The sequence below is a fragment of the Crotalus tigris genome, unplaced genomic scaffold (assembly GCF_016545835.1).
Source record: "Crotalus tigris isolate CLP2741 ecotype Arizona unplaced genomic scaffold, ASM1654583v1 scf7180000017857.1083437, whole genome shotgun sequence".
NCBI lineage: Eukaryota > Metazoa > Chordata > Lepidosauria > Squamata > Viperidae > Crotalus > Crotalus tigris.
In genome coordinates, this window is record NW_024096679.1 from 610,610 (window position 1) to 627,713 (window position 17,104).

The 17,104-nt window shown below is 35.3% G+C and overlaps 1 protein-coding gene across 1 annotated transcript in view; it reads left to right on the forward strand.

Annotated features, from left to right (window-relative positions):
- Positions 1–17,104, forward strand: part of HFM1 (helicase for meiosis 1) — a 48,663-nt gene that overhangs the window by 18,466 nt on the left and 13,093 nt on the right. The window contains exons 11-22 of the mRNA XM_039343526.1: positions 269–360; positions 3,150–3,256; positions 4,699–4,746; positions 5,182–5,279; positions 5,815–5,946; positions 6,754–6,839; positions 8,137–8,220; positions 10,868–11,025; positions 11,113–11,216; positions 13,046–13,180; positions 14,181–14,273; positions 15,840–15,958. Of these exons, the coding sequence (XP_039199460.1) occupies positions 269–360; positions 3,150–3,256; positions 4,699–4,746; positions 5,182–5,279; positions 5,815–5,946; positions 6,754–6,839; positions 8,137–8,220; positions 10,868–11,025; positions 11,113–11,216; positions 13,046–13,180; positions 14,181–14,273; positions 15,840–15,958 (1,256 nt within the window). The remainder of the gene's footprint in view (positions 1–268; positions 361–3,149; positions 3,257–4,698; positions 4,747–5,181; positions 5,280–5,814; positions 5,947–6,753; positions 6,840–8,136; positions 8,221–10,867; positions 11,026–11,112; positions 11,217–13,045; positions 13,181–14,180; positions 14,274–15,839; positions 15,959–17,104) is intronic.

Consider the following 17,104-nt stretch of genomic DNA (forward strand, 5'->3'; position numbering starts at 1 on the left):
CTTTAGATCATTGAGCCAAATATTGTACTCAATGCAAGAATCTAAATTGAAACATCCCAAACTGATGGTTGTCTAGCCAATCCAGTGAAGAGGAACCTCCCACTTCCCTAGATAATTGGTTCCAAAGAAGAACTTACTATTAAAAAAGGGTTTTCCTAACATATGTGTTCGTGTAATTTAAAGCTATTATTCAACTATTAAAAATTGCCTTTTATATTTCACTTATTAAAAATATTTAATTGTTTTATATACTTATTTTTTTCTACAGAAACTGGACGACAGATGGCTTGGTATTATATTGCATTTGATACTGTAAAAAAGTGTTTCATGATTAATGGAACAGTAACTTTATCTGAACTGGTAATGTTATTATTGATATGAAGAATTAATATTCTTACAAAGCTGAAAACTCATTTACTGTTTCAGATTTTTGAAAGTTGTTTTTTATTGAAACTTTACATAATTTATGCCATTTGGCTTAGATCTGTGATCAGAGTTGTGAGCTGGAGAAGAAATTACTTGTACTTCATTAATTATTGTGCAAGCTACTAGAAGAATTTGTATAGTACAGTTATATACAATTATCAGGAATGGCATTAAACTCTAATGCAAAGTTATTGGAAAACAATCTGTTTAACTTGAAAATAACATTTGTGGAACTGGATCACCAGTTCTCTTTGGCTCACAAGAATGGTCTATTTAAAGCAGGGGTCCCCAGCCCCTGGACTACTGGGCTGTGGCCTATTTGGAATCAGGCCCTACGAGCTATGGGCACATGCGCATGCAGCTCGACTTGCACAAGTGGCAGGCCGGCACGCATGCACACGTGCACACAGCTCAACTTGTGCAAGTTGAACTGTGCACACATGCATGTGAACACCAACCTGTCACTCACACAAGTTACTCGCACCAACCTGTGCGTGTATGTGTGTGCACATTGGCCCACCACTCAAAGCCCGATTCCCCTCTATCCCTCCGTGGGCCATCAAGCCATAAAGGTTTAAAGAAGACCACGTTACATTACACCACATTACCAAATCATTATTTCTCACTAGTAAGATTTCAGAAGTTTGTAATTGCTTGCTTCCTAGGGCTGAAAGAGAGTGATTGGCCCAAGGGAACCCAGGTGGCTTTGTGCCTAAGGTGGGATTGGACCTCATGGTCTCTTGAATTTTATCCTGGTGCCTTAACTACTGACCAACTTGGCTTTCATATTAAAGTACTGTAATATTTTTTCTAAAATTCTTGCTGCAGATGTCAAATCTTATTACATTTTAGACTTTTAACATTTTAGACTTTAAATAAATAACTAATACTGAGTGCATACAACTTTTCATCTTTCTTTTTGCCTTTATTACTTATATTATTTGTATACATTTATTGTGGTTCAGCTTTAGTACAGTATTTAGTACAGAATAGCTAAAGTGGATGTTACAGATCTAAGGTCAATATATTGTTGCCTACGTTTATTTTTTACTCTTTTTATATGCTATTAGCTGCTCAGAGTTACTGTGATAAGTTGGGGGGGGTCATACATACTGAGTAAATGAATAAATAATCTAATCCATTTTTAAGGTCAATCTGGACAAAATGAACCCAATCTGTCCACAATTTCTAAATTAAAAATTAATTTTCTAAAAAATTGGGAGACGTTATCTGTTTTGCTTAGGCAATTTACTTATCCTGTGGAGCAATTAAATCTCACTTTGCCTTGAAATGTCACACATAATTTTCCCTGTATTTGGATAATATTTGGACTAAAAACCTAATGAAAGAAATATGAAAAAGCCATTAATCTGGTTTTATGACAGAGTTTTTGTGCTGAAACATATTATTTGAGAACCACAGCAATACATGAAACAATAAATGTAAGCAGGATATTTAAACTGTTTTATTTTTTAATGATTATATAACATAGAAAGGCAAAACAGACAAATATTTTTCATTGCTTTTCTTGTTTGTCTATAGTGGGTTTTTCCCCCATTATTAGACTATTTGAGATATGATTTGGCAAGTTTGTCTGTGCATGAGAATTTGAACAATATTCACTGAATTGTGAATTTTGGCATTTGTATGATAGCAATGAGATTATGTATCAATGAAATTTAGTTCCCATTTAATTTTGAATGTATTTGATGTTACATAAATAAACATGGGTTCATTATAATGCTCTGCCAACTGTCGCTGTATGATATTATCCTGATTTTCAGAAGTGTCAGTCATATTTTGTCAGTCTGTTTATAGAAAAAATTAAAAGTATTCAATGAAATGCAGTAATGAGATAAATTAATATGTAAAGCCAGGTTTTATCCTTACTGTACAATTATGGTAAATATGGACCAATCAAATTTTATTTATTTATACAATTTATATGACCTCCCATCTCACTGCAGCGACTCTAGGTAGTATACAAAGTTAAAAGCAATAATTTAAGCAACTTAAACCATAAATGCCTGAGGTCATGAACAGTTATTACAACTCATAATAGAACAACAGTAGTTGTCAGAGCTTGTTTAACCTCCTGCCTCAAATGCATGGGATACTTTTAAAAGCAGATTCTTTGTTTTTTAGGGTGTTACATACTTGTGTAGGGATTCTGTTAAATGTACCAATATGTGGTATCTTGATATTTACAATTTGGATAAAGTTAAGAAATGAATAATAAAACAATAGCAGCAATGTAAGCAACATATTTTATTCTCAAAATTTGGTTCGTAAATTTCTCAGTACTCAGCACTAACCCGTTACACGAATGTATTGTTTTTCCTCCTCCTGCTGCTTATTACTGTCCAGCTATATTCCAGGAAAAACTACAGATTATTCTACTAGGCTTGGTAATAAAAACAACATTATCCAATGTATGTCTGTTCAAAAGTAAATTCTACTAAGATCAATGCATTCTGTTTTCACGCAAATATGGATAAGCTAAATAATCATATAAAAATAACAACCACAAATAAAAACAAACTAAATAATACCTCCATCAAGTCTTGTGAACTATTAAAACTGAATTGCCAGAGATAATTCTGAACCTATTTCTCTCAATTCCATCCAAGTAATTAGATAATTTTTAAAGTAAGTGCTTAAATATATATATTGAAATAAATAGAACAAAAATAGAACAAAATTAATGAAAGAAACTATTGCAGGTTGTATTGATATCTGGTTGCAGTGAATTTTCAGACATCAAATTAAGAACAAATGAGAAAAAAGTACTGAATTCCTTGAACAAAGATAAAAAGTGGATGAATATAAGGTACAAATTTAAAATTATTTTTGACTAAGGAGTAATTTTAATTACAGCAACATTTTTGTTTTCTGCATAGTGTATGTGCTTAAAATCTATGCGCTAAGTTATTATAAATTGTGTCCTACTTACAATTAATTCTATTTCATATTGGAAATTTCAATGCTTGGGCAAAGATGTTCCTGGCTATGTCCTTTACCTGCTGTTCCAGCAAGAGCCCCAAAATTCAAAAGGACTTCCAGATTGCAAACTTGCTGTTCTTGGGGAAACACAATCTCATCAAGAATCTATTATGGTATTTTTGGGGGGATTAGTAGGCTTTAACCCAAACTTGCTTGGATTGAGTCTGAACCTGTTTCTCCCCTTCTAAGTTTCCAAACACCAGGTCATAACTTCTACCAGATCTCCTATTTGCTAGACGATGCAGCTTTGTATCATTCACATGTTGATATCGTCTCACTGTGAACTGAAAGATAATCTCTGCCAGCAGCTTTGCATGAATATTAAATAAGATTAAGAAAAAACTGAGCTCTGGGATACTTCATACTGGAGGGACCAACCTGTTGCTTCCAACACAAAATGGGACCTACCTACTCAGCAAGGGATAGAAATGCTGTTATACTGTGCCTTCAAACCCATACAAATTGTCCAGAAGGATACTATGATTAACACCACTGAACCACTGAAGATTCAATTGGCAATGATGGTTACTCTCTTCCCCTCCCAATGAACCGACTTCCTCCAGTCCACAAAATTGTTTTGTGTAACATTACAAGATGATATATCTGTCATCTAAAGATTCTTTCTATCCAGCTTCCAACTCAGAATGAGTAAGAACAGTTTTATACACAAATTGCTCAACAAAAGAATAACAAAAAATTTTAATAGCTTGGTCTTATGGCCAGTAGGAGCCAGAACATTTTAAACAGTGCACCTGACTTAGAGATGCAATAAAGTAGATCAGCAAGCCTGCTCTGCTGAATGTATTATGAAAGAGTAAGCTCAAGTGTCCAGTTGTACTCACCATTAGGAAATGTCCAAACATCTCTTTACTTGTTTTTGAGATCTCTCAAAAAATGAGGAGCTCACTGGGATCAGTGTGTGGGGAGCCACACCCCTTCGAGCTTTCAGTGTTAAAATGTGCACATTTGAAGCCATAAAGTATGGAGAAATTTTATTTCCCCGGAGATTGGCAAACCCCATCTCAAGTCCACATGGCCGAAACTGAATAGATTAATTCAAGAGCATCTGGAGGGCCACAAGTCCAATAACCCTGCTCTGAAACTATAACTCTATAGTAATATAGTTCTTAAATAAATCTTACTGAACTCTTGTTTATATGTATGATACTGCTATATCATTTTGATAATGGGAAATGCATCTCATTTTATGTTCTAAATTAATGCCATTTATTTAGCACGTAAATAAAAACATGTATATTTTATGTACAGATATCCAATGGAAGGAAAAATAAAAACAAGAGAAATGAAAGTAAACTGGTAATTATTTTATGCAATATATTATTATTGTTTTAAAATAGTAATAAGGATTATTGATGAATTATTGTATGGTATTTTCTTATACTCCATCCTCTCTAGATTTTATCTAGAGCCGTGGTGGCTCTAGCGGTTACAATGCAGTACTGCAGGCTTATTCTCCTGACTGCTGGCTGCCAGCAGTTTGGCAGTTCAAGTCTCACCGGCTCAAGGTTGACTCAGCCTTGCATCCTTCTGGGGTTGGTAAAATGAGGACCCAGATTGTTGGGGGCAATAGGCTTACTCTGTAAACTGCTTAGAGAGGGCTGTAAAGCACTGTGAAGCGATATATAAGTCTAAGTGCTATTGCTATTGAGCTTGTTTTTTAAAAATCAGTGGATTTACTGTTTATAATATTTACATATTGGTGTTTTCAATAATTTATAACTTCTTTTTCAGTCTTATTCAGGCACAGTTAGGATGCATTCCCATCCAAGATTTCACCTTGACGCAAGATATAGGAAACATTTTTAGAAATGGCATAAGACTTACAAAATGTATGGTAAAATTTAAAATGACTATTTTTATTACATATTTGTGTACAGCTAATTCTTGTTTAGTGACCAAAAATGGAACTGGCAACTCAGTTAAAACAGTGCAATTTTACAATGTTCAGCTTTCCTTTGCTTTACAGATCTGCAAAGACTGGACACAAAGTTATTTTTGTAATCACCATCATAACTGGAGACGGTCACTAAATGAGTCTGTCACTAATTTAAATTTCTAGAGTCATTCATTTTCTAATAAGTCTGAGTGATTTATAAAAGTAAAAAAGAAAAGCAATGTATTTTAAATAATAATAATAAGCTTACATCCTGTGACGATATCTGTAATACCATCAAATATCTAAATTTGCCTATTCCAGGTCCTTGAAAAGAATTCAGTAGGTAGACAAAAATGTCAAATCCAGTCTGAACATCTGGCTTACTATGCAATGAACCATATAATGTAATAATGATTATACAGTATACCCTAGCATGTATTTTTTTCTATCTCTTTCTGTTTTTTACACTTGTTTCTTTTCTTGTGTAGGGTTATCTGAATTTCTGGCTACCCGTCAAAACAACTTTATTGTATTACTAAACGCTTTGATTTTAGCAAAGTGCTTCAGATGTAGACTTTGGGAAAATTCACTCTATATATCCAAGCAGCTAGAAAAAATTGGTAGGTACCATAAAAATTATTCTACCTTTCAACTTAGGATACAATACAAACGTTGACCATTTTTCTATTTAGGGTAAAGTCCAATCATTTCAATCTCATCACTTGTGAAAATATTCAGAATCCATGCATATTTCTTAGACTTTTCTTAGTTTAATTAATATGCTGCTTAGCTTTACAAAAGGAAGTGGCAACAGTGATGAGAATTTTGTACAGTAGTATGTTATACATTAGAAGTACAAACTGCAAAATAATATTGAGGATGATTCCTAGATTTTCTATTGTATTTTTAAATATTAGATTTAAAATAATTACAGGTAATCCTTGCTTAACAACCTAAATTGGGACTGTAATATTGGTTGTTGAGCAAAGCAGTTAGTAACTGTGACTGCTTTGCTCAATGATTGCAATCCCAGCACTTTCAGTTGTGATCATTAAGCTACTTCTCAAGTTATTAAGTGGATGGAGAACCACCATACCGTTGCTTTAGCCACTCAGCTAGATAACGTTGGTGCTTTGGACTTTGCCAATAATCTCTGCTGTTGTTGCCCTTTTTCCCTATTATCCTGCCCTTCAGTCTAAAATACCTCCAGGGATAAACCACCCAAACTGCAATCTAGTCAAACCTCACCATCCTTAAACCATAAGCCACCGCACCCTGACAGATGGCCATTTAAAAATATATTTCAGAGTAGATATTATTATGCTTACTTTAAATGATATTTTAGATTTGCTTACTAGTAAAAAAGATAAGTTATGAGGAAATGCAATTTGATAAATTAATCTTTAGCATATTTCCGTTTTCAACAGGCATGACTTTATCAAATGCAATGATGAATGCAGGACTGACCTCCTTTAAAAAAATAGAAGATATAAATGCAAGAGAGCTTGAATTGGTACTTATTTTATAATTTTTATTCTCTGTGTTTACATATATTATTCTACATGTTATCCAATTTGTATTTTGCTGTTTTTTAAATAAATCATATAAATATCTTGAAGGAATGCACAATTGTTTTTCCAGTGAAATGAGTATTTCCGTCTGCAGAAGTGGTAATAAGGGAGGTCTTTTTTCTCCATAGCTTTCCTTATACGTTCAAAAACTACTCCAGATTTTTTGATAAGTCTGTTATAGGGAGGAGAGATAGAAAAATGCCTTAACACAAGAGACTTTCTGTTCACACTATACTAGATTCATTCTTCCTGAGATTATGTATAACATTTTTTTAAATGTATTGAGTAATGATATAAGCGGCATTTTCAAAATATTCTGTTGCCAGGAATTCATAGTTTTTCAAGTCCAGATACTAGTATAGTAAGGTATCTAAGGTGAGAAAAACAGAAAAGGAATTCATACTGCCAGAATTGCAGAATTATTTGTAACTGATAGAAGAGTTGAACAAAAATGTAATTATTTGTTATAGCTGTAGTACACATAGTCTTTACCATTCTTATTTCATTTGATAAATTCAAACAGTGGGTAGCTGCAATTGGTGATGGGGGAGGATTGGAAATGGCAGCTGAAAATAAGTAGCTGGTTGAATAGGGGAAATTTATTTAGATCCTCCTGAAGGCTTATCCAGATAGCCAGTTTAATGTCCTGTTCTCCAACCCGTAAGGTGGGATATAAAAGGTCAGAATATATTTGCTCTATTTACATAGCAGGTTTTTACTCTGCCTCATTAATGAGGCTGGAGAATTGTGCTTAGAGTTTCCTGCTGGGTAGGTTATATTGCAGAGACTATTGGATTTCATTCCCTGACCAGATTGCTGCTTCTAACTATGTTGTCAATATAGATGCTGCCAAAATACCGTATATCATGCAAGGCTTGTGTTGGGAGAAGATTGAAAACAGCATTTCCACATCTGGTTTGGAAAAATCTGGAGTTAATTGTTTCAGTAATAGGTGGGGATAAGGGGAAATCTGCATTGAGATAGATTTTTAATGAACATTCGACAAGGCATTTTCAATCCAATGGTATACGTTTGTGTGGATGTGCCATAAGGAAGACAGACAAACTGACATAAATAATCCCAAAATGGCACTATTGCCATTTTGACTGATTTAAAGAAAAATGAGAACAATATAATGCTAGGAGAACTATGTTTTGTGAACAGCTTTTGTGCTCTGTTTAACAAATATTGTTCTATGTTCTAAATTAATATGAATGCTATCTGAATTTAAATTTCCAGATTTTGAACAGACATCCTCCTTTTGGAAATCAAATTAAAGAATCAGTAGTACATCTTCCAAAATATGAACTTAACATAGAGCAGGTATATTTTGGTTTTGTGTTCTCATTGCAAAAGAACTGAATTGAAAAGAAAACTTAGAAGAAACTCTCCTTCCTAAAAAAGATGTTGAGACTTTGGAAAAAGTTCACAGAAGAGCAACTAAAATGATCAGAGGTCTGGAGACCAACACATATGAATAACGGCTGCAGGACTTGGGTTTGGCTAGTCTAAAGAAAAGAAGAAATAGCGGTGACATGATAGCAATGTTCCAGTATCTGAGGGGCTGCCACAAGGCAGAGGGGGTCAGGTTGTTCATCAAAACACCAGAGGGAAGGACGAGAAACAATGGTTGGAAACTGGCCAAAGAGAGAAGCAACCTGGAATTAAGGACAAACCTCCAAGCAGTGAAAATAATTAATCAGTGGAACAGCTTGCCTTCAGAAATTGTGGGCGCTCCATCACTGGAGGGTTTTTAAGAAGAGACTAGACAGTCACTTGTCTGAGATGGTATAGGTTCTCCTGCTTGAGAGGGGAGCTGGATTAGTAGACCTCCAAGGTCCCTCCCAGCTTCTATTCTATTCTATTCTATTCTATTCTATTCTATTCTATTCTATTCTATTCTATACTTGTGATTTAGGTGCTGCACTAAATAATTACCAAAAAAGTCTTTAAATTGTGGAGCCAGTAGTTCATTATGATGTAGCTCCGCAGCCTCCCAGAAGCTGCTTGTGCCCGGGGATTTAAATTTGGCGCGCTGGTGACGTTTTAAGGGAATCCCAGTCAGGGATTGCCTTTGTTGCCTGAAAACGGCAACTAAAATGGCGCCCGCGGTTGCCCTGGGCTGCTAGGGAATCTCCGATGATCCGAATTCAAGTTTGAATCCGGACCTGGAGATTGTTATTTTTTCCCCCAATTTGAGGAAAAAATCCCTTGGAAGGTTGGGGAGAAAAGCTCAGCAAGTGGTCTCTGCTGATGCCTTTCCCCCCCCCTTTTCCACCTCCAGAGCCCTGGGGCTGGCTGGGATCCATGGGGAGTTTCCCCCCCCACACCCTCTTTTTCAATTTTAATATAGGATGATCCCAAGGAAAACTTAGTGGTTGGGGGAAAGGTTCAGCAAGTAGTCTCTGCTGATGCCTTCTTCCCCCCCTTTCCACCCCCCAGAGCCCTGGGGCTGTCTGATATCTGTGGGGAAGTTTCCCTCCCCACCAATCCCCTTTTTAATTTTAGGTTTGAGATCAGGACTGATCCCCAGAAAATTTTGTGGTTAAATTTTTTTGGAAGGGGAAGCCAATTATCAAGGGATAATCAATCAATGGATTTCTTGTCTAACCTGATAAGCTGAGAGCCACGCCAAAACGAGTCTTCTCGAGCAGAGACCAAGTTAAGAATGGACTCCACAGGAAGTGGGGGCGTGTCAAGCTTTGGCTACTTGGTCTCAAGAGCAGGCAGACAGAGAAAACCCATCCGTGGATTATCCATCTCCTGTACTGGAGAAGGTATAGGTTCTCCTGCTTGAGCGGGGAGCTGGATTAGTAGACCTCCAAGGTCCCTCCCAGCTTCTATTCTATTCTATTCTATTCTATTCTATTCTATTCTATTCTATTCTATTCTATACTTGTGATTTAGGTGCTGCACTAAATAATTACCAAAAAAGTCTTTAAATTGTGGAGCCAGTAGTTCATTATGATGTACTGGAGTCAAATGTAGTAGCTAGTACAGTATGAAGTGTGATACACTAGAAAGCCTATAGTGAATATTTCTAATCATAGATTAGAAAAACTGAGAAATTGAGTGGCAAGAGCAACAGATACTTCATTACAATATAGCAACATAACACTATTTGGTCATATTATCTGCCATATCACTAATGAGTGACGTTTGCGCTTAGAGAACTATTGTCTAACTCTGCCTGGGATTATTTAATTCTATGGTATGGAGGGTAAAAGGAATGCACCCAGGTATGATCTCTAGGCCTATGAATCCTGCAAAGCAAGAGTGGTCTAGGAACTAGATATAGCAGCTGCTTAAGAGGCATCTCCTCATCATCCATGTTTTCTCCTCAGTTTGATATGCCTTGCTTTTCTAAATGCTTGTTAATACTATGGTCATATACAATAGGTCAAGGGCAAGGGAAATTATACATGAATGACAAGATCATCATACAAATGCTCCAACTAGGGGTGACACGATAGCAGACTTCCAATATTTGAGAGAATGTCACAAAGAAGAGTGGGTCAACCTATTCTCCAAAGTACTTGAAGGCAAGACAACAAGTAATGGATGGAAACTTATTAAAGAGAGGTCCAACCTAGAACTAGGGAAAAATTATCTGACAGTGAGAACAGCTTGCCTTCAGAAGTTGTGGGTGCTGCATCACTGAAGATTTTAAAGAAATGATTGGACAGCCATTTGTCCGGAATAGTATAGGGTCTCCCGCTTGAGCACAAGGTTGGACTTCTAATCCCTTCCAACTCTGTTATTCTTCTTTTTATATTTTCTAATTTATGTATCAGACTTTGGGTTGTTATGGTGGTATTTGGGGGGATGGCATCATTACACATGTGTCATAACATTGAACTAGCTTAGTATGGTATCTGACTCCAGTCAATATGAATGTATTAATATTTCTTTACCATATTGTATGCCAAAGCTAGTTTTATTTTTGAATTGTATGTCATTTATTTTCAAGCTGGTAAAGTACAACGAAGCAGTAGCTGAAATCATAGTGACAATCATATTAACCAACTTTGAACAGCTGCAGATAAAAAGAACTGCTCCAGATTCTCATTATACAACCCTAGTAATAGGAGATAATGATAATAATGTGATTTTTAGACAAAGGATTATGTGAGTAAATTTAAACTATTTTGAAACTTTAACAATTACACATTTTTGTATATTCAATTTTAAGCTATTGACTCATGTACTTTGCAGGGATTCTGCTTTGCTGAAAACTGGAAACTGGACAAAAAAGATTGAAGTGAGAAGAGCTGTTAATTCTGATGAGCTTAATATAAATCTAATCAGTTCTGAATATGGTAAATTCATTTATGGATTTGGATTTTAAAAATAAGTCTACTAAGTTTTAAACCGAGAACCTTTTGGTTTACATGTTTTTTAAATCAATATATGCTGATTTTACAGTGAAATTACATTTCTGCTTTACTCTATTTTGTGTAATGGAAAAACATCCAGTGAATTTGAACCAAAAGCAATGGCGATCTGAAACATAAGTTATTGATTGAAATATCCTAAAACAATGATACAAGGCTGCCAGCCAAACTGTCAGAAAAGCCCAACAATAGTTTGACAAAGATTGTCATAAAAGATAACGACACATTTATATAACTGTGTTTTAAGGATGGGACTCAGAATGAGGTTGAAGCTTTAAACTAATTTAGTCCGGGGTTAAGCTTCTAGGCTAGAGACTGTGAGACCATGAGTTCTAGTGCCTTAGCCACGAAAGCCAGCTGGGTGACTTTGGGCCAGTCACTCAGCCTAACCCACTGCACAAGGTGTTTTTTGTGAAGAAAGTAGGAGAAAGGATATTCACCACCTTGTATTGTTTATAAAAATAATGATTATAAATATAATAAATATTAAAATAATTATTTTATAATAATTTTTATTATACAAAATAATAAAAAATGAAACAAACTAGGTTTATTTTTATAATGGCAAGTCAATATTATGTATGTATAGTATGTATATTTTAGCTAGTATATAGCTCCTGGATCATGTGGACCTATAAAAAGCGTTATCATTATCGAATAGAATGCATACCTATATTTTCTCCCACTCTCTGCTGCCTTGTTGAAAGATACAATCAATGGAAAAGAAAACATTGGAAAAAGAAAAAGGGAGAAGTTCAGTGGCAGATATATTTAAATATTCAAATTAGCTTCTGATCCAGTATTACACTCTTTTACCTACTATTTACAATGTAAAAGGCATCGATCGTAACATTCAGCATCAGAATCTATCTATTATGGCAGGGGTGTCAAACTCAATTTCATTGAGGGCCGCATCAACATTGCGGTTGCCCTTGGGAGCCCGGGTGGGTGTGGCCAGGGTGGGTGCAGCCTACTGGATGGGTATGGCTGGAGGTGTGGCCTACTCGGTGGGCATGGCCAACTCTACATCGTTCGCATCAAGGGTGGCTATGGGGGCCTGGGCAGGAGTGGGACAGTTCTGAGGGTCTCTGACAGAAGGAGGTGGGACTGGGGCAAGTGCCAAGGCATGGTGCATTTCTTCATTCCTCACAAAGAGTGACACCTCCTCGCCCAGGGGGCAGGGCGAACACGGCAAGGGATGGTTCCTCGCTGTTTGCAGACGGCCTTGTGCAGCTAAGACTGAATGCCTTTCAGCATAGATGGCCACCACAAAATTGTACATTGGCTCCCGGCCAGCCTGGGCCAGGGCCAAGGCAGCGGGGGCCATTCCCTCACTGTTTCCAGGATGGCTTTGTGGGCCACATGAAACCACTTCGTGGGCCGCATCTGGCCCCCGGGCCTTGTGTTTGACATGTCTGTATTATGGTCACAGATCAGCACAAAAGGTAATCATTAAAATAAATACATTCTCTAAAAATGATTGGAAAATAACTAAACAAACTTGTAATACGAATAAGGATCTTTGGTTCTTGAGGTGTTTTACTCTTATTATCATTGCAGCAGTACAAAATTTTGCTACTGCACGAGTGGTGGCTGGATTTAAATCCTAAAGGGCACAGTTCATGTAGCGATTGTAACATTCTGTTGGCAAGAAAGTGGGATTTGCATTAAACTTGCTTTTTCTTCTGTTCCCTCCATTCATATATAGACAGATATATTTGCAAAGCTAAATATATAATTTTCTCCCCTAATAGTTGGATTGGATATTCAGCAGAAATATAAACCATTTTACTTAGGACCAAAGAAGGTTGGAATTATGATCACTCATGGAAAACCTGATAGCTCTCAAACTTCTTCAGTAGGATCATCAAAATTAAGAACAAATAAAGGTAAACAAAAATTCCATACTAAATATTTATTGCTAGCAGCAGAATAGATTTTGGGTTAAGTGTTTGATGTCAGAACCCAGTTTGATGGTGAATAATGTATGAATATAAAGGGTACAGGCCTACTTCAAAAGTTTTTGATTGAGAATATTAAAATAATTATGAGATGAGTTGGCAAACAAGAAAAATCAATGTGCTTTTGGGTTAATATTCAAAATGCAAATCCCACTTATTTAGTAGATATTTGAAATTTGCCTGAGGTATTCTCTTTGTGATGATAAATTCTGATGGATTTTTGTTGTTTTAAGGGTTGTTTCTAATACTTTAAATAGCATGTAATTTTCTTATGACTTTAGGCCAATCCATTAAAAATAATATATAAAATGGATTCCTAATATATATATATCTTGGTTTTTTTTGAATCTGTATATTTTTAATTGGTTTTTTATTTAAATTGTAGGATTCTCAGATGAATTTTCTAGTGATAGCCTTATTGAACACAGCGGGATTTAATTTGGTACAAAATTTTTAGAAACAGAATGTACTGTATGCCTTTTCCTTTCGTTCTGACATTAAAGTGCCAGTGTATACACTTGTAGATTAAGGATAAATTCACTTAAATTATAGTAAACTTTTAGTAGGCTTATCACCTCATATCCTATTTCCTACATCAGTGTTTCTCAAACTTGACAATTTTAAGGCATGAGGACTTCAACTCCTAGAATTCCACAGCCAGCAACGCTGGCTGTGGAATTCTGGGAGCTGAAGTCCACATGCCTTAAAATTGTCAAGTTTGGGAAACACTGTCCTACATGATCATTTTCAAATGTTTTCTATCTGTTCCATCTCACTTACGTATTACATTATAGAATTTATGAAAAATAACAGTAAAATATTGTGCAAATGCTACAATTTTTCACTGATTACCATGTATTTGATTGTGATATAATGTTTAAAGCTTTTTTTCCTTTTATGTCATCAAACTATCATAAAACAAAAGAAGCCACTTGTAGCCAAGAATCAGTAAGCATAAAGAATGGAAACAGAAAATGCAATCACCACTGCAAAAATAAAGAAACATGTGGACATGACTGTTGTGAGTTCATTTTCTTATTGTAACTTATGAATGATACAGTTTGCATATAAAGAATTATGAGAAGGATTCACTCAATCTCTTGAGTTTAGATTTAGAAAATGTGTACATGCTCATAAGTGTAAACTCTTGTGGATCTTTTAAAAGTGGGCATATTGGAGGATGTTTTGCATTTGGAACATGACAGATAGTTGAGTAGAGGAATGAGATGAGGAATTATATTGTCTCATAAATCATAATGTGATTTTTTTTTAAAAAAAAATTAAATTTCTAATTTAAAATTGATATATAATTTTGACATCTTTAAGAGTCCTTAGAGTCTTATTCTATTCCTTATTCTGGCATTTGAGGAGTAATTTTGTAAATTGGACCTATGCCACTGGGACTAAAAGCATTTCAAAGTACAAGATCAGAAACTACCATCATCTTAAAACAACAATATAGCTTTTGTTTTTAAAATGGTCCTCAAGATGTAGCTATTTTCTCAGGCCAAAAAAGTATCTTTAACAAATTATTGGATGCACATTTATAGTAAACACAGCCATGAAAAATGTAACTAGGTAGTAATCATTCTTTCACAGTATATATTTTAAGACCATTCCTAGGCTAGCTTGGGAAAATATTGATGGTCTAAGCCAGTGATGACGAACCTTTTAGAGACCGAGTGCCCAAACTGCAACCCAAAACCCACTTATGCATCGTTGAGTGCCGGGTGGGTGTGGCTCATTGGCTGGGTGTGGCCAATTGGGTGGGCGTGGCCCATTGGGTGGGCATGGCTGCGATGGTAGTGGCAGACTGGGTGGGACTAAAAAGTTCAATCAATCAATTCCAACTTTGCAAGATCTTTTTTTTCCCCGCAAGAAGTTGAAATTGACTGACTGAACCTTTTTTTTTTTTTTTTTTTTTTGCACACGGCGGCGGAGGTCTAAAGCGAAAAGGTTTTATAAAACCCAGCTAAAGGCCTAGGACTGGGGCAACGGCGCGCATGCCCACAGAGAGGGCTCTGAGTGCCACCTCTGGCACCCGTGTCATAGGTTCGCCACCACTGGTCTAAGCTGCTATATATTCAGAAAAGGGTTGTTGGTTTGGGGTTTATTTGTGTGGTTTTTTTGAGCTAAGATTTTAAATTAATCTGCCTTATTCTGTGAATGTTACGGCATTGCCTCAATATGTATTTATTCAATTTGAAGACTGCTTGACTCCCTAATGACTCTTGATGGCGTACAATACACAGCCCAAACTCACAAACAATTTTTAAAAATATCCATCTGGAAGAGTAAAATAAAAAACAGACCAAAAGTCAATAAAAATGAACAGATCATCATTGCATTTTACTCAAAAATGTCCCATATTCCTCACTGCTTCTGAGTTTTTGTTTTTGTTTTTTCATTAAAAATGGATTTAAGAATTATTTAGAAATAATTGGTACGTGCAATTATAGAAGTGGCTGACTGTTGCCATACAAGAGTTTATTTGAAATTTCTATAAACTATTTTTCTTTTATTTCCAGTTTTCTGTAACAAAAATAAAATTTAAATATAAAATGAAAATATATATTACATTTTTAAGGTAAAATTGGAGTTTCAGAGAAATCGAACATGAAGAATGAGTCAGTTTTTTCTTCATATCTTACTGACTTAAGAAACCGGAATGCTGAATCTGCCATTCCCCCAGTCAAGCGACTAAAGGTATATGAATCTGGAAGAATATGTGTGCCCTTTTTAAACAAGATAGCTATATTTGCAATTAAGAGCATTTTAGTTAGTGAAAAATAATATCTAATGTTGGATATTTTCTGTGAAATAGGAAAAGAGGCAGAACGTTATATTAACATTAAAAATGCCTACAAAAAAGATTAAGGTGATAGTACAAATTATTCCAGAAAAACTATTGGGAAATAAATGTTTTATAATCTTCTCGACAATTTATTTGGAATCAGTGTAGGGTAGAAGCTGACACCAGTATTCCACAGGAGGTAGCTTTGAAATGAAAAAGTTATATGCATTTTGGCCTATGTGATTTCTTTAAGCATTAGTGGCTAATTTGAACATGATTGTTGGATTGAATATTGTACATTGTGCTACTTTTTGCAGACAAAAGTTTGACGGTGTTTCTTGCCTGCCAACTAAGCAGGGCTTGGGGATGAATTTTGTGCTCTGCTCTTAAAATTTTACGGTGCAGTCTTTTTTATTTCCATGGGATCGCCATCTGTTTTTCCCCTTTGCTAAACTTAAACAAATGTACAGATTTCAAGCTATTCTTCCTTTTTGTAGGAATTTTCTCTTACCATAAAACGATTACAATATGATAGTAAATGAAATATAATACATCATATTTCTATAACACACTATAATAATAATAAACTATAAATAGATTTATAGCCACCCTCTGTTTGCTGAGGTCTTTGCATAATTCAAAGCTGCTATTCACTAAAATCTCTATCATCATTCCAGATCAATCCATTCCCCTATAAAGCCATTTTCACTGAAGGTTATGCCCTGTTATCTACTATGTTGGTTTAGTACATGTAGGTAGCAAGATATTTTTCAGCTTCCAGATCTAAGTCTGAGAGAGAATAACAGGTTCAAAATATCACCCGGCTGGCTCCTAATCCAATACCTTAACCATAGAAAGCTCTCGATGCGTAGATAAGTAGATCTCTCTCTTTCTCTACATACATACACAAAGTACTATTTTCTACCATATAAAAACATATCACATATGAAACATAATGTTCATTTATAGTTTTATTAGTTATGGTATCTCATTTTCTATATAGGAAACAAGTATATATGTGTCCGTATATATTATAATAATAATCTTTTTCTACATTT